Source organism: Bubalus kerabau, chromosome 2 (assembly GCF_029407905.1).
Source record: "Bubalus kerabau isolate K-KA32 ecotype Philippines breed swamp buffalo chromosome 2, PCC_UOA_SB_1v2, whole genome shotgun sequence".
Taxonomy (NCBI): domain Eukaryota; kingdom Metazoa; phylum Chordata; class Mammalia; order Artiodactyla; family Bovidae; genus Bubalus; species Bubalus kerabau.
Window position 1 is genome coordinate 129,631,688 of NC_073625.1, and position 27,952 is coordinate 129,659,639.

At 43.2% G+C, this 27,952-nt stretch overlaps 2 protein-coding genes across 5 annotated transcripts in view; both read left to right on the top strand.

The window, feature by feature from the left end:
* Positions 1 to 27,952, top strand: part of ABCC5 (ATP binding cassette subfamily C member 5) — an 81,833-nt gene that overhangs the window by 39,200 nt on the left and 14,681 nt on the right. For 2 of the 4 annotated variants that reach the window (XM_055568923.1, XM_055568922.1), the window contains exons 12-26: positions 3,399 to 3,470; positions 5,725 to 5,849; positions 5,970 to 6,042; positions 7,645 to 7,848; positions 8,694 to 8,837; positions 9,622 to 9,724; positions 13,311 to 13,495; positions 13,892 to 14,038; positions 14,310 to 14,439; positions 15,934 to 16,087; positions 16,179 to 16,307; positions 18,024 to 18,210; positions 19,901 to 19,990; positions 21,888 to 22,077; positions 26,915 to 27,074. In XM_055568923.1, coding sequence (XP_055424898.1) covers positions 3,399 to 3,470; positions 5,725 to 5,849; positions 5,970 to 6,042; positions 7,645 to 7,848; positions 8,694 to 8,837; positions 9,622 to 9,724; positions 13,311 to 13,495; positions 13,892 to 14,038; positions 14,310 to 14,439; positions 15,934 to 16,087; positions 16,179 to 16,307; positions 18,024 to 18,210; positions 19,901 to 19,990; positions 21,888 to 22,077; positions 26,915 to 27,074 — 2,093 coding nt within the window. Of the gene's footprint in view, positions 1 to 3,398; positions 3,471 to 5,724; positions 5,850 to 5,969; positions 6,043 to 7,644; positions 7,849 to 8,693; positions 8,838 to 9,621; positions 9,725 to 13,310; positions 13,496 to 13,891; positions 14,039 to 14,309; positions 14,440 to 15,933; positions 16,088 to 16,178; positions 16,308 to 18,023; positions 18,211 to 19,900; positions 19,991 to 21,887; positions 22,078 to 26,914; positions 27,075 to 27,411; positions 27,829 to 27,952 lie in introns of those variants that run through there. The other 2 variants (XM_055568924.1, XM_055568925.1) reach the window with 2 other exon arrangements.
* Positions 1 to 27,952, top strand: part of PARL (presenilin associated rhomboid like) — a 138,088-nt gene that overhangs the window by 3,763 nt on the left and 106,373 nt on the right. The window lies entirely within an intron of this gene.

Sequence of the window (27,952 nt, forward strand, 5' to 3'; positions counted from 1 at the left end):
GAGCCTTCATAATGACTTCTCCTTTACTCTGAATGGATAGAAAAGCCACTAGAGGGATTGGAGGAGAAGAGTGATGTGATCTGACTTACAGATGCAGAGAATCATTCTAGCTTCTGGATTCAGAAGAGTGTAGGAAAACAAGGAGTGAAGCCAGGAGAACCAAGGAAAAGCATTAGTTTTCTGGACCAAGGTGGTGGTGACAGAGGTGGTAAGGAATGTCCATCTACCTCACTGGAAGTAGTCTTCAGGGGTTCTAATGTGGTGTGAGGCATGTTGTTGTTGTTGTTCAGTCACCCAGTCGTGTCTGACTCTTGTGACCCCATGGATTGGAGCACGCCAGGCCTTCCTGTCCCTCACCATCTCCTGGAGTTTGTTCAAGTTCATGTTCATTGCATTGGTGATGCCATCCAGCCATCTCATTCTCTGACACCCTCTTCTTCTGTCCACAATGTTTCCCAGCATCAGGGACTTTTCCAGTGAGTCATCTGTTTGCATCAGATGACCAAAATACTGGAGTTTCAGCTTCAGTCCTTCCAGTGAATATTCAGGTTTGATCTCCCTTAAGATTGATCTGGTTTGATCTCCTTGCTATCCAAGGGACTTTCAGAAGTCTTCTGCAGCACCACAGTTCGAAGGCATCAGTTCTTTGGCATTCTGCCTTCTTTACAGTTACAAGCGGGAACCAAAACAGGCGGGAGAAACATCAACAACCTCAGATATGCAGATGATACCACTCTAATGGCAGAAAGCGAAGAGGAACTAAAGAACCTCTTGATAAGGGTGAAGGAGGAGAGCGAAAGAGCCTGCTTAAGACTAAATATTTTTAAAAAACTGAGATCATGGGATCCACCCCATTCAGTTCAGTTCAGTTGCTCAGTCGTGTCTGACTCTTTGTGACCCCATGAATCGCAGCACGCCAGGCCTCTCTGTCCATCACCAACTCCCGGAGTTCACTCAAACTCACGTCCATTGAGTCGGTGATGCCATCCAGCCATCTCATGCTCTGCCATCCCCTTCTCCTCCTGCCCCCAATCCCTCCCAGCATCAGAGTCTTTTCCAATGAGTCAACTCTTCACATAAGGTGGCCATAGTACTGGAGTTTCAGCTTCAGCATCATTCCTTCCAAAGAAATCCCAGGGCTGATCTCCTTCACAGTGGACTGGTTGGATCTCCTTGCAGTCCAAGGGACTCTCAAGAGTCTTCTCCAACACCACAGTTCAAAGGCATCAATTCTTCGGCACTCAGCTTTCTTCACAGTCCAACTCTCACATCCATACATGACCACTGGAAAAACCATAGCCTTGAGTAGATGGACCTTTGTTGGCAAAGTAATGTCTCTGCTTTTGAATATGCTATCTAGGTTGGTCATAACTTTCCTTCCAAGGAGTCAGCATCTTTTAATTTCATGGCTGCAGTCACCATCTGCAGTGATTTTGGAGTCCAAAAAAATGAACTCTCTGACACTGTTTCCACTGTTTCTCCATCTATTTGCCATGAAGTGATGGGACCAGATGCCATGATCTTCGTTTTCTGAATGTTGAGCTTTAAGCCAACTTTTTCATTCTCCTCTTTCACTTTCATCAAGAGGCTTTTTAGTTCCTCTTCACTTTCTGCCATAAGGGTAGTGTCATCTGCATATCTGAGGTTATTGATATTTCTCCCAGCAATCTTGATTCCAGCTTGTGCTTCTTCCAGCCCAGCGTTTCTCATTATGTACTCTGCATATAAGTTAAATAAGCAGGGTGACACTATACAGCCTTGACGTACTCCTTTTCCTATTTGGAACCAGTCTGTTGTTCCATGTCCAGTTCTAACTGTTGCTTCCTGACCTGCTTGTGGCAAATAGAAGCGGAAAAGGTGGAAGTAGTGACCAATTTCCTCTTCTTGGGCTCCAAAATCATGGTGGAAGGTGACTGCAGCCATCAAATCAGAAGACAGTTGCTTCTTGGCAGGAAAGCAATGACAAACCTAGACAGTGTGTTGAAAAGCTGAGACATCGCTCTGTCAATAAAGGTATAGTCAAGGCCATAGTGGTCCCAGTGGTCACATACGGTTGTGAGAGCTGGACTGTACAGAGAGGCATGTTACACAGATCCAGAGCTGTACTAAAGGGAAACAAAAAGCTCCTAGCTGTTGGAAGTTACAGACAAGAGGGAGATGGATGAGAGACCACATGAAACAACTAGCATGGCTCATCATTGGAGGGCGTGCGAGTCAGTTTTTTGACTTCAGTTACCTTTTAACAGCAGGCTTCTTATTTAATAACAGTTATCTTGAGGCAACTCTATTACATTGCTAGTCAACTCTATTAGAGGATTATTTCTTATAATCAGGTAAAGTTTACTCTTTTCCTTTCTATCTGTTGACCCTCCTTCTGCCCTTTACAGTCCATGTTCACATGACAAACCTTTAGCTATTCTCCCCAGCCCCTCTCTTTAGGGAAGAGGAGGGAGGTTAACATTTGCCTGATGTCTTCTGTGTCCCAGGCACATGCTTCACTGCTGACATCTTTAGCCACCATGTAGTCGTCAGAACAGAGTTTTCTTTGTGTTAACCTGACTGACCAGAGCAGAGTCTAAGCCTGTGGCTTGGTCTCTTTGTAACCACTGGTTTGTAATCTCTCAGCCCCCTGGACCATGTCAAAAACTTTGTCAAGAATACTTTTATAAGACCTGTCTGCCTCCAGAATCCATGTTCTTTCCACACCACCACTCTCCATCCCCTTCCTGCATGCCAGGCTTGAGGTGATAGAGTGTTGCTGAACAAGTGTCCCGTTAAAATCATCTGTCTGTTCTTGAAAACTTAATACTGCCCATGGAGAACTCATCATTTTGCCTGGGGATATTCAGTTAATCACAGGCTTGGTTTTCTACTTTCATGTCCGATTGATGGTAAAAATATGCCCTCAGATTCTTGGGAATGTTTTGTAGAAAAATGGAAACAACAGTGCACATTGTGCGTAGTTTTTATTGAAAATGATTTATAGACCCTGAGGAAAAAATCATATAAAATGAAAATAAAATGATTTTCAAGAGTCCTGTCCTTTCTTTCAAAACCATCAATAAAAACAAACAAGTTATCAAAAAGCATGGGTTGCCAACGAAGTAGGGAAAGGTTTGGGCCTTTCTAAAAGTGATGTGGGACACCTTAATGCCTGTGGCATATTTAAATTTTCTAAAAGACTTACACATCTATTACCTCAGTGCATCCCCACAGAAACCCTATGACGTGGGTGCCTGATGAGGGAGAACAGAGGTAAGTGACTTGCTGGGTCCTCAGGATGAGTTCCCATAGTGATAGACTGTCATTAATGTTTTTTTCCTCAAAGAAATCTAAAGTCCTTGACATGAATGGTCAGTATCCTTTAATGACCTTCCTCTCGCATGTGCTTTGTCCAGGGTAAACTGGTTGGAATCTGTGGCAGTGTGGGAAGTGGAAAAACTTCTCTCATTTCGTCCATTTTAGGCCAGGTAAGATTTTGTTATTGTCCTGGGCATTTTCTGCTTCTTTCTCTGGATTCTGCTTAATAAAAGTCTCAGGAAAAATAAGGTTATTTCCTGAAGAGAGTCAGGAAAGGTGGAAACAAAAGGACCCTTGGTCTGTATCATGCTCCTGCCACTCCCCGCCCCACCCCCCCTACTCCTACCCCTTAACAACAGCATTGTATCTGGGATGGGATTCAGTGGGCGCCTGGTGAATGACCCACTGATACCCAGCTGGAGTCACTTGTTCCTCATGCCTTCTTTTATTCAGCACGTGTTTATTGAGTGCCACAGGTGTGCCAGACAGTGTGCTGGGGAATGTCAGAGGTCAGAAGCTGACAAACTGCAGACTGCCAGCAAATGGACCAGCCTCACCAACCTCCCTGTCAGGGAAAGGGCCTTCAGGATTTGATCTAGAAACAAAGACCTACTCCATTTTCAAGCTAACCATTGAAAGAATTATGCCCTCGAGGAGTTCATGGTTTGGTTGGGGTGCTAGGCCTTCTAGACACACTAGCACAGCCCAAGGCAGTGAGGGAATAGTGTTCAGAGGGCCCAGAAGTCAGCATTTCAAGTGGGGATCATCCAACTAAGACAGATTATCTTCTACTATGTTTTAGAACCAGATAATCAGGAGAATAAAGCAAAACCCCATGTGCTTCTAAATTTGGATTAAACGAGCTTGGCTTAGATGATTGAGATGAGGATAAGTGTAAGATTATTCCTGCTGATGGATAAGGTCCTCTGAGTCATTTATCCATGTTGAGGAAATTAAACAAATGGGAGAAGGGATTGGGGACGATTTTCATGTAGCATCCAGTCTATGGGTTATTTTGTCTTGTTCGGCGTCATTGTCACAGTTGGTGGAGCAAAGATGTTCAGGGTGGTCTGAGGAAAGCTGCATCCAAATCGTCGGGAGGGGCAGCTCCCCACCCCTACCCCTTCTGGCTTATGAGACTGTGCAGAGGTTGGGCTCAGCCACTGGTGTTTGCTAAGAGCCAAAAACCTCCTACGTAATTTCTGATCAGCCAAATTTCAGGGCCAGTGATGAGAGACACAGGTGGACTGAAAGGGAGGGTTGGTGGGCAGCAGTTAAATTGAAAACTGAACGGGTCTTTGCTTCTGGATCAGATCCTGACAGAGAGGCAGGGGCTACTTGTCAGCCCTGCTTCTTTCGAGTTTAACTCCTTATTGGTGGTCTGCAGTGTGGGGTGTTTGTACTGTAGCAGCTGGAAGAGCTGGATTTCTACAGTAGACCCTCCAGGTTTCTGAACAATGCATTATCTGTGAGAGTGCTTACCTGTTTGTGGGCAGTTGGCAGTATGTTACAGTCTTGTGTGTGTCTGCTGTGCGTTACTGTGTTTGAGAGGACAAGCTTGTATGTGCAGATTGGTTAATGAAACCGTTTCAAGCTATAGCATTCATAACCCAAGACAAGCATCTACTGTTAGTCCCTTTGAAAGGAACCCTGAAAGAGAGTAAAGTGATAAATTGATTCGTGTCAATCCCTGCAACTGAAAACATAATTCAAAGCACAGGGCTTATCGTGTAATCTCTTCACATTGGAGTGGAGGGTCTGTTACCATTATGTAAATACTCTATAATGCTGCTGCTCCTAAGTAAGGTCAGTCGTGTCCAACTCTGTGTGACCCCATAGATGGCAGCCCAGCAGGCTGCCGTCCCTGGGATTCTCCAGGCAAGAATACTGGAGTGGGTTACCATTTCCTTCTCCAGTGCATGAAAGTGAAAAATGCTAGTTGATGTCTAACTTGAATTTCCCAGCCCACCCTGGTCCTCATTTTACAAAAGCAGCTGACCTAGCCAACAGCCTGGATTAATTCTGTAGATAAGTTGGCCTGCCCTCATCTTGAGGCAGGGACTAGCTCTAAATCCTTGCAGCATCCTCCCCAGGGGAATTCTGCAAAAGGGCCTTCTGCTTGGGTTCCTTTAATTAGAACAGTTTGCAGTTAGGAAGAAAGGATGATAAAGTAGCTTATGAGTTGCTGAATGAAATATTCGTTCATTCAAGTCATGGGTTATGCTGGGCTCCCATCACACATAAGCAAGGACAACTTTGCTTTTCTTGACTGCTGTGGAACAAATGTGAGAGCTGGATTTGGATTCCAAAAGCATCCAAGGAAACCAACTAGACTGTCAACTCCCTGTGGAACGTGGGGGGTTCTGTTGACTCAGGGTGATGGCTTTGCATTGTGATGCCATTGGATGGTGTCTGTTTCCCTAGATGACACTTCTAGAGGGCAGCATTGCAGTCAATGGAACCTTCGCTTATGTGGCCCAGCAGGCCTGGATCCTCAATGCCACTCTGAGAGACAACATCCTCTTTGGGAAGGAATTTGATGAAGAAAGGCAAGGAATGTTTGGTTTCTGTCATGCTTTCCTCTTGGCCGTGGGAGACGCAAGGCATCCCAAGTCACCAGACTCTACCCCAACCATGCCCCTGACTCTGGGTCTTTTTGTGTCCCTCAGATACAACTCTGTGCTGAACTGCTGCTGCCTGAGGCCTGACCTGGCCATCCTTCCCCACAGTGATCTGACAGAGGTACCAGCCTTCTGCCCCTCCTGGGCCAGGCTATTTAGCAGAGAGGATTATGGCAGTTGGGGGGCAGAGCTGTACCAGAACTGCCTCCTAGGCATGCACCTTAAATTGTGGGAGAAGAACTTTCACGGGACTTTTGCTTTCATTGGGACTTTATGTTAGGGACACGTTTGTTCCTAAGGTCAGGGATAGCAACATTGCCTATTTTAAGCACATAAATTTCATGTGTTGTGGATTTTAAACAAAATCCCATTGTTGGTGAACAGTTCATATTTTCTGCACTATTCATATTTAAAACCATTATTCAATCATATGCCTGTTGAGATTCCTTAAACTTTATTCTTCCAACCTCTTTTTACTCATATAACTCTCTAGAGAGCCGACACCCTCTAGAAAGAAAGAGGCCTTAACATAAAGCTGTCTTTCATTGCTGCTCTGCCCTTGAGTAGTTCCCCGAGGCTTGTCTTTGGAACTGGCCCTCAGTGTTAATGCTCATCTTCCATGACCTGCCCTTGAGGTCTCTGAGGCTGACTTTTATTCAGCTGACTCCATTTAAGCCATCAAACCAGATTGGAATGGTTTGATTAATTTACTGGTTCTCAGATTCCGGTCCCCTGATTAGCAGCACATCAGCAACATCACTGCAGACTCAGCCCCACCAGAGACCTACTGAATCATGACTCGAGAGGTGGGGCCCCTCGGTCCATTTTAACAAGCCCTGCAGGTAATTCTTACACATGCTCTTATTTGAAAACCTTTGAAATAATTGAAGTTTTTTTTTTAAGGGCAAGATTTTTTTAAAAAAATACAGAGCCAGTTACTGTTTGACAATCGATTGTTTTTTTTCACTTAGTAACATTTATTAAGTGCTTGTTATATGTCAGCTGCCTGTGCAAAAGCTTCTGGGGGCACTGGGAATATAAACGAAAAGGACAGTAATCTGTATCCTCAACAAGCTTACACTTGGGAAAGACATACTGACAAATAGGCACAAAATAAGGTGATGAAAGAGTCCCCTTTCTTTTGGGTGTTAGTGGAGAAGGGGAGGGTAGGCTTTGCAGAGGAGAAGATGCCAGAACTGAGCAGACAAGTACAGGAGAAGGCATGACAGTAGTCATGCGTGTTCATAATGGACACCAATGTAACTGAGCAGACACACCTGCTCAGATCCCAGGGTATAGAAGGGGCATTGACAGTGGAGGCTAAGAGTTGCTAGAAAGCCAGTTGGTAAAGGGCCTGCTTTGTCAGCCATATCTGGGGGCTTAGATTCTGTCCTTTAGGACTAAGCAAGATGGTCAGCTTTGTAATTTGATAAAGTCATTCTGCCCATGGAGAATGGATTGTAGTGGGGCATCCAGAGGATGTGGTAAGGCTCAGACACAGGATTGGTTAGTAACCAGATGGTTGTGGCAGAGGACGAGGCATTGGGCTGATACCCCCAGTTCTGGTGTGGGCCCTACAGGATACATTGGCATTCCATCCAGGTGGGGAAATGAAGAGAAGGAGCTGGTTTGGGTGGAAGAGAGGAGAGGTGACTGAGGCAACCACTGAGTGTTGTTCTGGACTTGAACTGGAGACTTCCTTGTGCTTTCTGGGCTCCTGTAGATTGGTGAGCGAGGAGCCAACCTGAGTGGCGGGCAACGCCAGAGGATCAGCCTCGCCCGGGCCTTGTATAGTGACCGAGACATCTACATCCTGGACGACCCCCTCAGTGCCTTAGACGCCCACGTGGGCAACCACATCTTCAACAGTGCTATCCAGAAGCATCTCAAGTCCAAGACGGTTCTGTTCATTACCCACCAATTACAGGTATGTGCTTCCTTCCCCAGGCTACCCACCTTGACTTGAGTAGGGAGAAACAGGGAGGTGGGCTTGGTCCAGGTACCTTCATGGGGCTCCTTGAAGTCCCTGGAATCATGGTGTTCCCTTCCTCAGCAAATAGCCTCCTGGCTCATTGTACCAATAAAGCTTGTTGTACCAGATGGCCATCTGAATCAGAGATCCTTGGAGCATGTTAGCTTCTGCATATAAATCAGTAAGTAAAAGGGCTAAGAGGAATAGGCTGAAAATGGAGTCTGGGTAAGAGATAGTTTGGAAAGCATTCTGTTAACATCTATATGTGAGTGGGTACTGTTTAGGAGAAACAAGCTCTTCTCACTCTGTCATTCCATAACAAGCAGCCACTTCAGAGAGCAGCTCAAGGAGGTTGCCATCTGCTTTGCTTATGTTGTCAAGTTTAGGGGACTAACCCCCTGTTCTGCCACAGAAAGTATAATTATGTGTACTTCTGCATCTAGTAAAGGGATGTAAAGTTTAATATAAGACTGTGTGGCTTCATCAGCAGATTTATATCAAAAACTGGAGAACCTGCTTTTTGAACTATATCACAAGACAGGAGAAATTAAAGCAGGAGTTCTCAGTCTTAGCTCTCTATTGTGGGGGCCTGTCCTGTGCATCCCTGGCATCTATCTACCAGATGGCAGTAGTACCCACCCCCCCATTGTAACAATCAAAAATGTCTCCAGATATTGCCAAATGTCCCCTGGGGGGGCTTGGTCACCTCCAGGTGAGACCTGCGGAAGTAAGGTGTAGGGGTTTGGATGTATTTGCACAAATAATCAACCACACTACATTGTCCCTGTCTTTGTCTCCAGTACCTGGCTGACTGTGATGAAGTGATCTTCATGAAAGAGGGCTGTATTACAGAAAGAGGCACTCATGAGGAATTGATGAATCTAAATGGTGATTATGCTACTATTTTTAACAACCTGTTGCTGGGAGAGACACCCCCAGTTGAGGTAAGATTTGCATGGTGTGTGTATGTGTGTGTCTTTCTAGTGAGAGACAGATGTTACCATAGTGAATGATGGAGAAATCTCTGCTGAACTCATTGTCTGTGTCTTACTGGCAGGGGCCCTGTTTTACAATGACCAGATTACTATGCTTTAGTCCACACACTGGTTCTGTTCTAGGAGGGAAGGACTGAGGGACTAGAGAACCAAGATCTTCTGCCACTGAGAATTCATCAGTAAGGCAATGACAAGAAGGATGTGGGCTCAGTGTGTGCTATTGTTCAATCATAACTTAATTTCTTAAACTCAATTAAATCCTAACCAGAGCGTTATGAAAGCTCCTTTCTTAATAATCAAATGAATAATGTGGCAGGGAAGAGACATTAAATCCTGCATACATTTGAAAATTATCCATGGTGTCTTGGCTGCCAACTTGGCACTTATTAACTAGCACCGACTGTGTCCCAATTACTGGCTTAGACTCTTTATAGATGTCATCCAGCTGATACTTTGCACAAGTTAGAGTGGATAAGAATAGCATAAAGTCTACTGTGTTTGGAATTTAGGTCTTTAGGTACTTTGGGGAGAGCAGGGTCTATGGAATGGCCGGAACCCGGACCTCAAAGATGTCAGGAGTTAGGGAAGTTACATAAGTTAACTTTTAAGAAGTTGGACGTGTCTCTTTTCAATAAGAGCAGCAACTCCATGAATGCATTTGCTAACATGTCCTTTGGACATTTATCTGAATGGCCATATCATGATAACTAGAGACACTTTTTTTTTTCATTAGATTAATTCAAAAAAGGAGACCAGTGGTTCACAGAAGAAAACACAAGACAAGGGTCCTAAAACAGGATCAGTAAAGAAGGAGAAAGCAGTGAAGCCAGAGGAAGGTAATGAACCTTTTTGAGAATTGTCATTAAAGTTTTTGCTTTTGTTTTGTTTTGGCATTTTATTTGCATATATGTATTACATCCCTAGAAAAAGGATCCCATGGTTTTCCCTCTAGAATGTTTTCACACACTTGCTTTTTCATGGTCCATGATGCCAGATGAGATTGTCAGTACAATGAAAATGATGGGATGGGGGCTCCCATTTTTCCACGTATTTGAGTTGCCCATCATATCTGAGGCTGATCCCTCCTCACTTGTTTAACCTGCCCATGAGGTTCACAGCAATTTTCCCAGCCCTGTGATCATCAGTTAAATTTGCCAGTATAACCACACTTCACCATCAAGTCAAAAGCCTGATGATGATTGTGGCACATGGACTAGTAAGAACATGGTGCTTGCCTCTCTTTTTGGCATTGATGATGCTCTTGAGGTCATCAGCCAGCCAGGGCATTCATGAGCGCCAGTACAGCAGTGCAGAAAGATGATGTAAAGTGTGTCATTAAAGTTTATCAGAAATTATGCCATGTAGCAATTCATGCTGCCTGTTGTGGAACACCTGGCCTTTTATTTCTAGAATAACAAGATTCTTATATGATTATTGGGAGACCATGAGGCAACTTCTGTTTGCTCACATAGACCAAGGCAATAAAAATGACCTTTACTTCTATGCCTTTTTTTGCTATGCAGGGTGGAGTGAGGTGTAGGTAGTCATAGCTGAGTCATCTTTATGGAAAAATTGAATCATGGATAGAGGTATACCTTTCTTTCCTGTGATTCATCTCTCCTCTTTAAAAGTCATGCCAACCAAAGCAAAGGCATGCCAGCTCTAAGAATGCCCACATCCTCAGTTAACCCCCCTTTGCCCCCTCCTCTGGTACAATGATCACTCCTTGGCTTGTCCCAAGCAGGCACCAGCAGGGCTGTGGTGAAGAGTTACAGCCAAGATTTTTCCTACTTGATTTTCCTATCCAGACTCCTTGGTCCTGTTTTTTAAACCCTTCATCTTATCAACCAAAACAAATCTTGAGAGTTGGAGAAGCTGTTTGCAATACCTTAGGCATTTTCACTTTTGTAAATAATAAATAGAAATGCATTCCTGTTTTAAAGTTATTTCTTCTGTGTTACCTTCTCACCTGACATGTTGAATTCAGGACTTTTTTTCTGGTTTGCCGTGTTGTTTTCATTTTCTTGGTCTTAAAACTGCGGCAGACATTGGGTGTTAGGAGTTGACCATACTGATTCTTTTCTTTCTTTTAATAAGCCCTGTATGAGCTCTTGAATTCAGGTGTGATTGGAGATACCTTACTCTCACAAAGCAAACACAGCACAGAAGGCTGAGACATCTGTCAATTCCTGCCGCAGGCAGTAGGAAAAAAACAAATTGTCTTTAGGGGACATGTGATCTAGAGACTCTCATCATAAAGTGCTCGAGGCCTGTGCGGCGTGTTCCAAGATAATTGCACAGCATATGTGATAAAGAGGTGGGGCTTTCTCTGTATTCTCTTGTCAACATCAATCTCCCGACCAGTCCAGGGAGCCCCTAGGAAATATCCTTAAATGTTTTTTTTCCTCCCACAGCCAGCTACCCCATCCTACTGAATTTACTTCCTGAATACTCCATCCCCATGGCCACAACCCTGGTTTTCAGTCAGTCAGTTCAGTTGCTCAGTTGTGCCCGACTCTTGTGATCCCATGGACTGCAGCACACCAGGCTTCTCTGTCCATCACCAACTCCTGAAGCTTACTCAAACTCATGTCCATCAAGTCAGTGATACCACCCACCCATCTCATCCTCTATCATCTCCTTCTCCTGCCTTCAGTCTTTCCCAGCATCAGGGTCTTTTCCAATGAGTCCGTTCTTCACATCAGGTGGCCAAAGTGTTGGAGCTTCAGCTTTAGCATCAGTCCTTCCAATGAGTATTCAGGACTGATTTCCTTTAGGATTGAGTGGTTTGATCTCCTTACTGTCCAGGGGACTCTCAAGAGTCTTCTCCAACACCACAGTTCAAAAGCATCAATTCTTCGGTGCTCAGCTTTCTTTATGGTCCAACTCTCATGTCCATACATGACTACTAGAAAAACTGTAGCTTTGACTAGATAGACCTTTGTCAGCAGAGTAATGTCTCTGCTTTTTAATATGCTGTCTAGGTTCGTCATAGCTTTGCTTTCAAGGAGCAAGCATCTTAATTTCATGGCTGCAGTCACCATCTGCAGTGATTTTGGAACCCAAGAAAATAACCCCATTCTGACCTTTATCATCTCCCACCGAGACTGTTACAGTTGCCTCCTTTTAAATCTGTCTTCCACATGAACAACTAGGAGATCTAGTTAAAAACAGGAGACCAGCCAACTGCCTGGGGCTTGAGGCTGTTCAGTGCCTTCCCAGTTTCAAAGCAGCATTTTTTAAATCTTTTTCATGATGTGGCACACATAGAAAATCCATTCTTTGTCTGAGATGCTGGGATGCATGGAAGAGGCTGCGTGAGGTGGCTGGTCTGGCCATTCCAGTCCCATCTCCTACAGTAGGGCTGGGAGTCAAATCTCTACACCCCTGTAGCCTGTTCTCTTGAGAAGTTCTTATCTGAAGGATAATGTTCAAATACCTTTATCCTCTGACCACAGCCTGCTTAATCAGCCTTATCTCCTGCCACTCCTTAGGCACACAGAATATTCTAGCCATGCTGAATTGGATATCTGTGTATACTGATTTCCTGTTTCCTCACACCTATGCCTACCATTTCCCCACCTGGCTGACTCTGGCTTACCTTTCACCTGCAGTCTAGTGGGTAGGACTCCACACTTTGATTGCAGAGGGTGTAGGTTCAACCCTGATAGGGGAACTAAAATCCGAGTCATGCTGTGCAGCTAAAAAAAAAAAAAAGACACAATATGGACTACATAGAAAGTCTCACCTGGAACCTCCCTGCTAAGCCCCTCACAGCTCCCCCAAGTAGGTTAGGTACACTTCCTGAATGTTCCCATGCTGCCCTGCAAGTAGTTCCAGCATTGGGGTTAGCACATTTTACTATAATTTTGTACTTATTTATCTATATGTGGATGATCTGAGCCAAGAACCTGGTCTTAATCCTCTTTGCCTCTCCAGGGCTTATTCCTGGGCCTGGTTCATAATAGGTACCTAGTAGATAGATATTACGGAGAAGGCAATGGCACCCCACTCCAGTACTCTTGCTTGGAAAATCCCATGGACGGAGGAGCCTGTTAGGCTGCAATCCATGGGGTCGCTAAGAGTCGGACACGACTGAGCGACTTCACTTTCACTTTTCACTTTCATGCATTGGAGAAGGAAATGGCAGCCCACTCCAGTGTTCTTGCCTAGAGAATCCCAGGGACGGGGGAGCCTGGTGGGCTGCCGTCTATGGGGTCGCACAGAGTCGGAAACGACTGAAGTGACTTAGCATAGATAGATATTAAATGGATAAATGAATGCTCCTGGAAAGGGAGAAATAATTCAAACCTAGAGCTCTGTGAAACTGTAGGCTCTCTTTGGTTCTACTCTTCTACAGATGACTTCCTTTTAGAAAAGCAGCTTTTCCTTTCTGAATTCACATTTCTCTTCCTCACCTAGGGCAGCTCGTGCAAATGGAAGAGAAGGGGCAGGGTTCTGTGCCCTGGTCAGTGTATGGTGTCTACATCCAGGCTGCTGGGGGCCCTTTGGCGTTCCTGGTCATTCTGTCCCTTTTCATGCTGAATGTGGGCAGCACCGCTTTCAGCAACTGGTGGTTGAGTTACTGGATCAAGCAAGGAAGTGGGGTAAGATTCCTCATTGATGGGAAAATTGTACGTCTAATAATATGGCCATCTCTTCATATTTCCTGGCTCTTCTTAGGGAAAGTGCTCTACTTTTCTGTTAAAAGAGGTAATTAACAAAGATTACCCAGGATTAAAGAGATGAGTCCCTAATGTAACCTCACCAGGTAGTTGCTCCCTGACCAACTCACAGAGCAGTAGCGCTTACCAGGAGCACATCTATAGGCTGTCTGTTGTCATTAGAGAAGAGAGGGGAACAGGCAAAGCCTGCCTTGTGTTTGTCTCCACCAGCTCCCAGAGTTTGTTTCCTGTACCCTGCCTTGAGCCAAGAGTGGCCCTGACAAGGGCTTCTTGGATGTCCCTAAGGGTCTTGCCTCACAGAACCTTGCTTCCAAACAGAACACGACTGTGACTCAAGAAAACAGGACATCTGTGAGCAACAGCATGAAGGACAATCCTCTCATGCACTACTATGCCAGCATCTACGCCCTCTCCATGGCAGTCATGCTGATCCTGAAAGCCATTCGTGGAGTGGTCTTTGTCAAGGTATGCACTGGGGCCTCTGCTCCTCTTCTCACTGGTGGCTGTGTGGTCAGGCTTCTGCCTGGCACCTCTAGGGTTTATTCTGAGTTGGAGAGCTCCTCTGAAGCAGGATGCCTCTTGCCGAAGTGACCTGCATCCCGTCAGCCTCAGCCCTTTCTGGTTAGCCACCTCCTTCCTCCACAGCCACTTTCCCTTCTCTGGCTTTGGACCCGTGGAGTGGGTTCTGAGCCTGCTGAGTCCTGGGTCTCTGATTGCTCTGTACTCTGCTCCTCAGGGCACATTGCGAGCCTCCTCCCGACTCCATGATGAGCTTTTCCGAAGAATCCTTCGAAGCCCTATGAAGTTTTTTGACACTACCCCCACGGGAAGAATTCTCAACAGGTTTTCCAAAGACATGGATGAAGGTATTTCTCACTGCTTCTCTCTATTGTGCTCCAGAGCACGAACCACCCAGCACAGTGACTGCAATGTTTGCATCAGGAACATGTTAGCTTGGGCATTTTCTCCACATGGCAATTTCTCCACTTTGCAATTTCTCTTTAGGCTAAGGACCTATCTGATTTTTCATCTTTCATGTGAGCTCTTATTTAATCTTATTTAACCTGAAAACCAGTTCAGAGTGCTGATCATAAAGGCTTTGGACAGGGTGTTTGAGAGTCCAAAAGACATATTTACTTGGTGGTGCGTAGGTTCCTGGACACATACAATCTCTTGACAGGTTTGCTGGATGCTGAATGCTTCATGGGCTGTGCCAGCACCAGAACTTAAATACACTTGACCCTTGAACAAAAGGTTGGTTGAGTCTGTGGATATGAAACTGTGGATGAGGAACCACATCTATGGAGGGCTGACTGTAGATTACATACAGATTTTTCACTGCATGGAGGGTCTGTGTCTCTAACCCCCATGTTATTCAAAGGTCAACTGTACTCCCATAGCCTATAATAATAGTGATGCTACCTGACATTTTTTGAGGGCTTACTGTGTTACAAGCAGTTTTACATGCATTATCCTAGCCATCATAGCAGCCCTGTGAGGTGTGGGTATCATTTCACCCACCAAATGCATGAGAAAGCTGATATCTAGGAAGGTTGACTTGCTCAAGATTGCACAACTATTAAATAGCAGGCTGTGAATTGAGCTCAGATCTTTTTGACCCCAGAACTAATGTTTTTAACTACTTACTGTGCTGCCTCCATAGAAAGAATTTGTTTCAGATGTTGATAGGCCAATGTATAGCTATGGCCAGAGGTAACAAGAGATCAAAACCATCACAAAACAGTGATACACATGTGTGTGATATGATCACATTTGTATTAAACTCACATACGCACAGATGAATAGAAAAGAGACTGATGAAAATCAGTGGTATCAACATGTCTCAGATTTGTATGAAAATAGGTGGGGGGAGGAGATGTCCAAAATGGGCGAAGAAAATGTTAACTCTTAGAGGTTCTATACTCTTCCAGTTTTTGTGTATGTTTACAATTTTTGTGTATGTTTAAAATTTTCAATGAAAAGTTTCTTAAATGTTAGCAGCAGTTCATACATATTTGTAAGAATAAGACTATGTTTATTTAATTTTTTGCATATTTATTTTCCAAATATTTTATAGCAAACATATATTACTTTGCAAAGTGGAAAAATGTTTAAGGGGGTTGGGCAACACAGTGAACCAAAAAGAGGGCACAGGTGAGAAAGATCACTTAAATGCTCTTGGGACAAGAAAAATTAGAGCAACTACATTACCAGATTTTTATTTGATCAGACTGTTTAAAAGACCAAAAAAGTCACAAATTTCAGATATGGCTTTTTGTGAGCCTCTTTTTGTTTTTTTAAAAATTCTGGCTGTTTGTGGATCCCAGCATTTGACACATGTTCCTTTACTGTTTCCCCAGTCGACGTGCGCCTGCCGTTCCAGGCTGAGATGTTCATTCAGAACGTCATCTTGGTGTTCTTCTGTGTTGGAATGATCGCAGGAGTTTTCCCGTGGTTCCTCGTGGCAGTAGGGCCCCTGGTCATCCTCTTTTCAATTCTGCACATTGTCTCCAGGTAAACAGGAAGTCTTTGTATCTTTCAGTGCAAAGGGTGAAGCCAGAGTTGCCAGTCCACCCCTCTGACACAGAACTCTTTCTCTCTCCAGGGTCCTGATCCGAGAGCTGAAGCGTCTGGATAATATCACGCAGTCACCTTTCCTCTCCCACATCACATCCAGCATACAGGGCCTTGCCACCATCCACGCCTACAACAAAGGGCAGGAATTTCTGCACAGGTTAGTTCCATGGGGGCCAGAGGGCTCATCAGGGAGCCAACATCTCAGCATTTAATGAGAGTTTAAGAAGCCTTTCAAAGTCAAAATTGGGGATTATAAAGCTCATTACTAAGAGTATTAGTGATTTAATGATCTCTGCTGATTAAGATTCACTTGCTTGGTGGAACTCCCTTCTGAGCAAATGGGAAGACAAAAACAGATTTGGAGTCTTTATTAGCTTTCAGTTCTGAATGACTATATTTGACAGAGTTTTGCTCCTTTTTTTTTTCTTGGAAAAGTAAGATATTCATAGACAATAAATTGACATTTAGTTGTTAATATTGTTCGTGTGAGAAATTTCTGTACTTATATAGTCATTGTGGAGATGTATGTTTACTAGAGGTTGAACTAGACTAAATGTCCTTCAGTAGAGGACTGGTTAAATAGGCTGTGGTGTCCCCATATAATGGAATATTATGTGACCCCTAAAAAGAATGAGACTGTTTCCTAGGTATTGATGTGGATTGATCTCCAAGTTATATTAGATGAAAGAGCAAGATACAGATGTGCACGTATAGTTTGCTCCCTTTAAATATGTGTGTGTAACATTTAGAATATCTGAAAGAACACACAGGAAACTAACAGCTGCCACTGGACAGTGGAAGTGAGTAGCTGGAGGAGGGCAGGAGAAAGACTGACTTTTCATGGTAAAACCTTTTGTACCTTGTGAATATTCTGTCTTATAGAGTATATAGTTCATTCCAAAAATTAAGTAATTAACATTAAAAAGTAACTCTAGGATAGAAAGGTTGGTTAAATAATTCTGAAAAATGTATGCTAACTTTAAGCAAAACAAAGAGTAAAATATGTTGACCGTGTACATGTGTAGGTATGTACCCAAATAAACGTGAGGGCATTGGAAAAAATACCAGGAGGAAATGCAGCAGAATATGGATTCTGGTTTTAGCTGAGTGGTGAGAGTACTGGAATTTTACATTTCCCTATTTTTTACTGTGTTTCCTAAATTTTCTCTAAAGTGCACATATCTTCTTATAAGGAGGAAAGGGATTTTCTTTAAGGCAAAGTATCTTTGCCTACCCAGGCCTTCCACTCTGGAGTTCTAGTTGTGTGTGACCCCAGACCCTCAGGTGGGGTGAGAGCTGCTCTCTAGGACCCCTGATGACAGAGGTCTCCTTCCTGCAGTGACAAAGGTTGGCTCGGTCTATCTGTTCTGGTTTAACTCACTCACTGCTCTGGTTCTCTGCTCCATGGCCTTGGGAAACAAGTATGTCAGCAGACCGTTTCCACTTTCTCGTATTCAGTCCAAGAGTCTTTTTGCTGCTCTTGTGCCATTTCTGCAGTTTGCATTTGTAACCTCTCTTTCCTCAAGAAAATGACCACTGACCTAAAACAATTCTCTAAAGCTTAAACAGCCTCTTTATTTGGTCTTCTTCCCCCCTGCTTTCCTGGTGCTGTTGAAGTAGATATGTTTTTCCTAGTAACTTGAATATGTTTCTTTCAAAGGGTAAAACTAGAAAACCCCCATGTCTTCCTGTGTGTGGAGCCTGGAATACTCTGCACTCCTTAAGTTTCCATATCACTCTCCTGGTTACAAGCAGTGTTATTATACTTTAGTATTAGCCCTCTACCCAGAACTCACCAGTACTTCGGCATCCTCCATGACTGGGGTTGTGTGGTACTTTACTTACTTTATTAGGTGTTCTGTCTTCCTCACAGGTACCAGGAGCTACTGGATAACAACCAGAGTCCTTTCTTCCTGTTCACTTGTGCGATGCGGTGGCTGGCGGTGCGGCTGGACCTAATCAGCATTGCCCTGATCACCACCACTGGGCTGATGATTGTTCTCATGCATGGGAAGATTCCCCCGGCCTACGCAGGGCTTGCCATCTCCTATGCTGTGCAGGTTAGTCTTTGGGATGAGGGCATTGTCTTTCTCATACGTTGGCCTAGGAGAGGCCTGGTAGGCGACTCTGCCCTAAGCTGTCATTTTACCTCTGGCTCCTAGAGCTTCTCCCCATCTGCTTTGGCAGTAGCACTGTGGACTGGAACACAGTCAGCCCTCCACATCCCCAAGTTCTGCGTCCATAGCGTCAACCAACTGCAGATCAAAGATATTTGGGAGGGAAAATTCCAGATAGTTCCGAAAACTGTATTTACTATAGATGTACAACTATTTATGTAGTGCATTGTATTTATAACTATTTACCAAGTCCTTACATTGCATTAGGTATTATAAGTAATCTAGAGATGACTTAAAGGATACAGGAGAATGTCTGTAGGTTGTAGGCAATTACTAGGCCATTTTATATAAGGGACCTGAGCATTCTTGGATTTTTGACAGAATCCTGGAACCAATTCCCCACGAATGCTAAAGGTTGACTTTATGGGAATAAAGGGGTTTAACTCTGTTGCATGTGTTTATGAAGTAGGTACTGTTTTTTCTTAAATAAACAGATTTTGAAAATTGTTTCTTAATTGTAGATTTATGTCTTCACTAACCTTTCTTCTCTGGCCTCTTCCTAGTCTTCTAAGAAACACATATCCTCAATATACTACTTTTGTGTGTTTTATTTTCAGGCCCCAAATTTTCCCAGTACTGTTATATACATAAACCTTTTTGGTTCTTAGGGATGATTGAAGGTCTTCAAATAGCTCAGAGAACAGCAGGGAACTTAGCACTGACTAGATAGTTAAAGATGATAAAGAATTGTTACTAACTTTTTTAAGATGTGGTAATGGTTTTCAAAGAGATTTTTATATTTTAGAGAGATAGAAGCTGAAGTATTTATGGATAAGACTTAGGCTATATGAGATTTGATTCCAGATCTATGGAAGGATGGGGTGGTACAGATGAAACAATGCTGGTTGTAAGTTGATAATTTTTTTAAGATGAATGTTTGATACGTGGGAGCCCATTATACTGTCCTCTCTATTCTTGTATATGTTTGACATTTTTCTATATTGGAAAGATAAAAATAAGTGGCCAGAGGAAACCTAAGAAGAGATCTATATCTTTACAGATACTCAAAGGTATTTGTCCATGTCTTGCAGACTTAACTTGATTCTTGGAGGGCTGGGGGTTGGGGGTGGGAGAAATCTGTGTTATATATACTTCTGTTTCAGAGTACTCAGTCTGGGGTACACAGACTGGGGCTCTGCATTCAGTTTTGGCCCAGCCTCATTTCTGTTGACCTTCCTGGAAGCATTCTCACTGCTGCTCACAGGCTGATACAGTCTCCATTTATTGTGGCTGCTATATCCAGGTATAGGTACAATTATGAAGCCCAGAAGTTATTCAGCTACAGCTGAATTTCTGGAAATGTAAAAACAGACAGAAAGCCTTTAGGTATAGAAAAGTTAGTGCCAGTACTGCAGTGCCACCTGGATTCCCTGAGAGTTGCAGTTGACTGGGGGCTCTTAGGCATTGTTTTAAACAGTTAAAGAATGGTTTGGTCCCTAAAGCCAGCTGCTGTCTATCCACAGTTAGTTCTCACAATTGAGTTGTGATCCCTGAGGTGAAGGAGGTTTGCTGGCATTCCCTTGGTGTATAATAATAATAAATTCTCTCTTGAATTGTTGTTTTCCATGATCAGTTGACAGGGCTGTTCCAGTTTACTGTCAGACTGGCATCAGAGACAGAAGCTCGCTTCACCTCAGTGGAGAGGATCGACCACTACATCAAGGTCAGGCTCCTGCAGGCCTTCTGCTGCAGTTTTACCCTCTTACCGCCTGGAATAAATGTCCCAGGAAGATGCTTATTTTCTGCCTCATCTTGTCCCACAGGAGAGGCAGCATCTCTCCAGTATGCATGGAATGCGAAGAGAATATCATAAGATTTTCTAAGTGTATTTGTGAATTGTGGTCTGATTGAGAACTTACATTCATCATCTAATTTCCAAAGTGTTCCTAACCTCATTAATTCAGTTAAGCAGACTAATGTAATATTTTCCTTATACTATTTAAAACCAGGTGTTATTTCAAGTCTTAGTCTAGTTCATTTGGTTCTTAACCAGGGATGGCCATCAGAATCCCGTACAGAGCTTGAGGCAAAGACTAACATTGGCCTCATCTCTAAAGATTCTGATGCAATAGGTTTGAGATAGGACCCAGACTTCAGGAGTTTCAAAGGCCCCATGCCTAATTCTATACTGTGTTCACAGTTCAGAAACCAGTTAACTGCATTGGTACTGAGATGATCCAGCTCTTCCCACCTTCCCCCAGGAACCTCTGCAGTCCTGCAGTGCGGTGGTGTCTTCCTCCTAGTTCAAAGTCTGAAAGCAATTTTCTGTAGAGAGAAGCAGAGTCTTGAGTAGTTAACATTCTCATGTTGAACTCATTTCTCAGGAGTTACCTATTTTGCAAACTGCCCAGAGACTTTATTTTCATTTATATCATTATTTACATGCGCAGAATACATTCCAACTTCCAACTAGAATATTGACTTACAAACACTGTTTTGAAGAACTGCCCTTTCACTGAGAACTAGTATGTTAATGTAACTGCTTTTTCTAGCAGAGACATGTCCCACTGGTTTGTTTTGGCAATGAACCTGATCAGTCGTAGGATATTTCTTAAACTTATAAATGATTATTATCAGGAAGAATGGCAGATAGCTATCTGATAAATCTGCTAATAGCCGTTTATGTTTATACATGAGCCTCTTGGCTGGGTGCTCTTTGGGCACCCAAATTGTCTGTGGGAAATTTGTGACTGTATATGTTGTGTTTGATTTAATATCACTATTGGTGTGGGTCTCTTGCTGGAAAGGTCAGGGTGATGGTCAGCTGTGGTACAGAGTGTACTTTGCACAAATCAATCACATTCCTGAGAACTGGTTCCCTGCTGCCTGTCCACAACCTGGAAGCCTGTCCCAGCACAGAGTTTTAGACTTGAGTCCCTAGCCCCACCCACCAGAGCACTGCAGTCTTTGACCTTTACTTCCCTGTGAGGCTATAGGCTCCATGACTAATCGCCAGAGAGTTTTAAAAACATGGGGAGGCGTGACTATAGATGGCCAAAATAACCCAATAATTATTAAGCACAGCATTTTTAAGCTGGAATGGATTTCTAAAATCATCTAATCCAGTCCCTAGAGTTTACAGATGAGAAACTAAGACAAAGATTGAAGAATTGGTGTATCCAGTTCATGCAGCTGTTAGTGGTAGAGTTGGGATTAGTGTCTGAGTCTCCTGGATTGACTGAGATGGCTCAGGGTGCTAGGCTCTCATTAAATGTTCCATGAATTTTAGTTTTGCTCCTTTGAGTTTAGGCCATTGATTTTCAAATGATGAAGCTCTGTTTCAAGGGGAATGTTTTCAAAGAATTCCACTAAAATCTGCTGTGGCTAAAGAGGGATAGAAGGCCATTGTAAACTGCCAAGGGTAGAGGCAATTGTTCTCTGTCTCTGTCTGGTTTATTGGTGATGAGCATTTACTGCCAGGGACTCTTTCGCAGCAAGGGAGCAGGGCAGCAGCTGTCTCTGCCGTTGCTATGGGTATCCTGGTCTTACTTCTGTGACAAAACCTTGCAGCTACCCTAGAATCTGTGGTCAGTCTGAACTGGCCTTTTCTGTCTCCCCAGACTCTATCTTTGGAAGCACCTGCCAGAATTAAGAACAAAGCTCCCTCCCCTGACTGGCCACAGGAAGGAGAGATCACCTTTGAGAATGCAGAGATGAGGTACCAAGAAAATCTCCCTCTGGTCCTGAAGAAAGTGTCCTTCACCATCAAACCCAAGGAGAAGATTGGCATCGTGGGTCGAACAGGATCAGGTAAAGATCACCTCTCTGAAGAAACATTTAAATCAACCAGAGTCAAGTTTAGGGCCCATGATTTGCTGTTTATTGAATATCACTCTCATCTCTTCAAACCAGATTCCTGTTAGATGAGTAATTAGGGTCTCAGGTCTCTGAAACCACTTTTTGAGGTTTATTTTCAACACTGCTTCAAAACATTTAATACTTTTTCTAATCATCAAAGTATACATTCTCAATGCAGAGCACTTGAAACATGTCAGTTCAGTTCAGTTCAGTTGCTCAGTCATGTTCGACTCTTTGCAACCCCATGGACTGCATCACGCCAGGCCTCCTTGTCCATCACCAGGTCCCAGGGTTTGTTCAAACTCATGTCCATCGAGTCAGTGATGCCATCCAACCATCTCATCCTCTGTCATCCCCTCTCCTCCTGCCTTCAATCTTTCCTAGCATCAGGGTCTTTTCCAATGAGTCAGTTCTTCACCTCAGGTGGCCAAAGTATTGGAGTTTCAGCTTCAGCATTAGTCCTTCCAATGAATATTCAGGACTGATTCCCTTTAGGATTGACTGGTTGGATCTCCTTGCAGTCCAAGGGACTCTCAAGAGTCTTCTCCAACACCACAGTTCAAAAGCATCAATTCTTTGGTGCTCAGCTTTCTTGTGGTCCAACTCTCACATCCATACATGACTACTAGAAAAACCATAGTTTTGACAAGATGGACCTTTGTTGGCAAAGTAATGTCTCTGCTTTTCAATATGCTGTCTAGGTTGGTCAGAACGTTTCTTCCAAGGAGCAATTTCATGGCTGCAGTCACCATCTTCAGTGATTTTGGAGCCCAAGAAAATAAAGTCTGTTACTGTTTCCATTCTTTCCCCATCTGTGAGGTGCCATCTATGCCATGAAGTGATGGGCCCAGAGGCCATGATCATAATTTTTTGAATGTTGAGTTTTAAACCAGCTTTTTCACTCTCCTCTTTCACTTTTATCAAGAGGCTCTTCAGTTCCTCTTCACTTTCTGCCATAAGGGAGGTGTTATCTGCATATCTGAGGTCATTGATATTTCTCCCAGCAAACTTGATTCCAGCTTGTGCTTCATCCAGCCCAGCATTTTGCATTATGTACTCTGCATATAAGTTAAATAAGCAGAGTGACAGTATACAGCCTTGATGTACTCTTTCCTAATTTGGAACCAGTCTGTTGTTCCATGTCCGGTTCTAACTGTTGCTTCTTGACCTGCATACAGATTTCTCAGGAGGCAGGTAAAGTGGTCTGGTATTTCCATCTCTTGAAGAATTTTCCACAGTTTGTTGTGATCCACACAGTTAAAGGCTTTGGCGTAGTCAATAAAGCAGAAGTAGAATATTTCTGGAAACATATAGCAAAGTACAAAAGGTGAAAGGTAACCATAACTCCACTACCCAGAGATAATTAACTGCTAGCATTTTGGTGGATATCTTATTAGGCTATCAACAAATGTATTTTACAAAAATGAGGTACTTTTACACACACCATTTCATGGCCTATTTATAAAATTACCACATATTTTCCATGTCAATTAATATTCTATGACATGATTTCTATGCAGTATGACATAAAATTCTGTTTTATGGATGTACCACAATTTATATTAACCCAGATCCAATTGAAGGGCAGTGAGTTGTCAATTTTTCGCTTTTATGGATAGCACCACAGTAACATCCTTATTTCTATGAAGTCAAAATATACAAAAAGCTTAAGGTCTTTGTGATGTGTTACAAGTGTAGTCTCATATTTATTAGAAGGCAACATAGCTCTAAATAAGGAATCTATGTTCCTTCGAAGACAGAAATTATTTTCTTGATCTGACATCAGTTGTAAATAAATAGAGAATAGGCCATCATTTTAGGCATTTTAGTTCCCTACTATTCTTAGAAGTGTGTTTCTTTCCCTCTTTCTTTCCTGAATAACATTTCAAGATTGAGTCTGGTCTTCTTTCACTAACCTGTTCACCCTTGTGTAAGAGTTCTCTCTGAGTCACTTCTCTTGAGCTTTCTGGGCTCTATGCTCCCTTCGCATCAAAACTCCTTTAGCTTTTTTTTTTCTTGCCTATTTTTCTAGTCAATTTACTTTAAAGAATGTGGTAAGCAGAAAAGAAAAAGCTATTTCCTGCTCCCTCTTTGAAGGCATTATTTCACACCAAAACAAGGTACGGCCTCTAGGCTTTTACACTGGAGAGAGAATGCCCAGCCATGAGGGTGACTGTACCCATGGCTCTTACTCTGCTCCCTCCCATAAATTCCCTCTGCTGCATTGGCCCCCTAGGGGTGCACTGCTCACCTGAAACCTCTGACCTCCCTTCTTGTGATGTCCTTTTAACACAGTAAGACAGATCAAAATTTTCACCAAGACTTTATTAAAGTATAAGTAGATGAGAAATTAACAAAAATAAAATAATTCTAAATAGCCTGACTTACAAAGTCTAAACTGTAATCCTAATAAGGTTCTTTCAAGACTGTGACATAGGTCCCAGCTCTCCGTGGTTATAACCACCTGAGGACATCATGGCTTTTTTTACCAGCACATTCCGTCTGTGCAAAGGTAGTCTAGACTCAGATCTTTTGTTAGAACAACTTAACCTATTTATTTAAGCACTATTCCTTCCATCATTCCTTCAAGATTTATGGTGCTCAGATAAATGGTGCTTATCATTTATTTGAGCACCATTCCTTCCTTTGAGCACCATTTATTTGAGCACCTTAAATCTTGAACCACTGCCTTGGCACTGAAGGGGGCCCTCCACCTCCTCCCTTCTACCTGAGTGAGAGACCACTAGCCAGATCCCCCAGTCCTGAAAAAGCCACTCCCAGGAGGAAAGGCTCCTTGAGAACTGTTCTGCTATATGGATTCGAGTTTCCCAACTCGCAGATGGACACGAAGACCCCTACCATAGGGAGATGGACAGTCAGGGTTCCCAGAGGTTGTTTGACAGGGGTCAGATCTAGACTGCAGGTCTGTGGCTACAGACACTGGAGCAAGGGAGATATTTGTATCCTCAATGACCTCTGAGTAGACAGTCAGGAGGCTGCCATGAGAAGTCTTTAAGAACATGGAGGCAGAGCAGGGAAGGAGAGTCAAGAACCAGAAAACTGGGACTTCACTGGCAGTCCAGTGGTTAAGACTCTGGCTTCCAATGCAGGGGGGATGGGTTCGATCCCTGATTGGGGAGCTAAGATCCTGTATGCCTCAGGGTGTGGCCAAAAAAATTTTTTTAATAAATAAAAAAATAAATCAAACTAGTTAAAAAAAGGTTTTTTTAAAAGACAACCAGGAAAACTGCTCAAACAGATAAAAACCCATAGTTCTGCATCTAAAGTGTGGGTCTGACTTGCAGAAAGATAGACAGGACTATGTCGAACTTATTTTTTTTTTGATGGGGGAAGAGCACTGAGCTTTTAAAATATATATGTAAATATTTAATAAAGTCATTTCAGTTCTCAGAATCTGTTTCAAGGAAATTTTCTGAGGTAGGAGCAGTTTGAGTGATGACAAGGTTACCATAGCATTATTCTGCTGCTGCTGCTGTTTGGTCACTAAGTCATGTCCAACTCTTTGCAACCCCATGGGCTGTAGCCTGCCAGGTTCCTCTGTCCATAGGATTTTCCCAGCAAGAATACCGGAGTGGGTTGTCATTTCCTTCTCCAGGGGATCTTCCCAGCCCAGGGATCAAACTTGGCAGGCAAATTCTTTACCACTGAGCCACCTAGGAAGCCCTATAGCATTATTCTAGCAAGTTTTAATTAAACTACATGTGCAACATTAGAGGACTGTTTAAATAAGAGTACAGCCACACAATGGAAATTATTGTAGCCACTAAAACTTTATCTCAGAAAGGTAATAATATAACTGAGTGCTTGCTATGTAATGTTAAGTGGAGAAGATAGTTACAATATTTCTCTGGTATCATCTCAACTCATAAGGAAACAAACTAAAAGGAAATGTGTCAAAAAAAGCAGGACTTTCCTGGTGGTGCAGTGGCTGGTGCTCTGTGCTCCTAGTGCAGGGGTCCTGGGTCCAATCCCTGGTCAAGGAACTAGACTCCACATGCAGCAACTTAAAAAGAAGATCCCACAACCAAGACCCACTGTAGCCAAATAAATAAATAGATAATGTACATACATAATTTTTTTTAAAGGAGTAGTTAGATTATGGGAAATTGATGTTATCTGCTTGAATTATTTATATCATTTTTTAAATGAAGAGTCAATTATGAAAGGCTATTCTGCCTATCACTGTGATCCTAAACTTGCTACTTTATCCCCCAAACCTGCTTTTCTACATTTTCCTATCATGCTAGAGAATCTATAGTCACTCATTTTCTCAAATCCAAAACTCCTTTCCTTGTGTGTTTAGCCTAGAACTTCTCCCTTCCCTAGCTTCGTGGCAGTGAAAGGCCTTGTCCTGTTTTTCTTTGCTGAGATAAGGGGACAGAAGAGAGACAACAGCTTGTCCTCTGATTTGCTAGGAGCTCTTGGTTCTTGCCTGAGAAGCATCAAACCCTGTGTACCTGTACCTAAGGTGAAAAGGAGACGTTTTTCCATTTTATTCTCAGGAGAGTGTAACGGTCCCTCCTACTTCTTCTCAGGCTGCAGTATGTTGTATAAGTGTATATGCTTGGTAGCTCCAGAGAGTTCCTTGTTTTTTGTTTTTGTTTTTCTAGCTATTACTTTCTACATTATCTTTGTTATCTACGTTATCCATCGAAATAATGATTGAACAGAAATAGAAAAATAGATGATATTGCCCTGAGAAGAGGCCAGTTTTGTCTTCCCAGAATTTGCCAATCGAATGACTCTTGCCTATCTTCTGACTTATCAGGGAAGTCCTCTCTGGGCATGGCCCTCTTCCGCCTGGTGGAGTTGTGTGGAGGCTGCATCAAGATTGATGGAGTGAGAATCAGTGACATCGGCCTTGCTGACCTCCGGAGCAAGCTCTCCATCATTCCGCAGGAGCCGGTGTTGTTCAGCGGCACTGTCAGGTGAGACCTCAGCGCCATGCGCTTCGTGCAGTGTTGCAGGCCAGGTGAGCGGGACAGAGCCCCACCGGGGACTGAGATCCAGTGGCTTCTGGTGCGGCACTTTCCCAACACCATGCACTCCCTGTTGCAGGAAGAGCAGCTCCATAGTACTAGTCACCTCATTAGTTAAGCCGGACCCGGGGGCCCTGCAGCGGGATGGTAAGAAGTCAGAGAGATCTGGACTCTCTGTCTTCAGACAAGTTACTTAGCCACTCCTAAGCTTGTTTCCTCCTCCATGAAATGGGGATGTTACTAAGATCTGTTGTGATGATTGAATGAATTTGTACAAATTTTATAGAAGCGTGGAGGCTGGCAGAGGGCGAGCATTCTGTGCATGGAAGCAGCCACCATCATCCCTCGCTGTCCTCTCTCCTAGGGACACTCAAGAGTTGCAGTTCTGTCGATGGTTTTCAGGCATTATTACTACTCATGGTTTCTCATTTTCTAGTATCTTCTGCAAACTTTTAGTTCTTACTCTGGAATGATGCCCCTCTCTGAAGTCTGCCAGATTGCCAAAGAAAACATTTCTTTTCTTGACCTGTTATAACAGTAACTAATAAGGAAATACGTTTAACCCCATTGTCTTTTCTTGTGCTTTATCAGTCTAGCCTTAAGCTTTTGCCTCCTAAAAACAATGGGTATCCATAATTTGTGTCCATTTCTATTTAAGTTGACTCTCTAAATAAAAATAGCTTCAACCATAAAAAAGTGATATTGTCATTTTCTCTTTACTTTTTAGCAGTTTCCAAGAAAAGGTACCAATTTAATGTCAAATAACCACAGTGTTCAGAATTATCTTTAAAACAAACTCGTCTCCCCCACTCCCCACCACTTTTAGA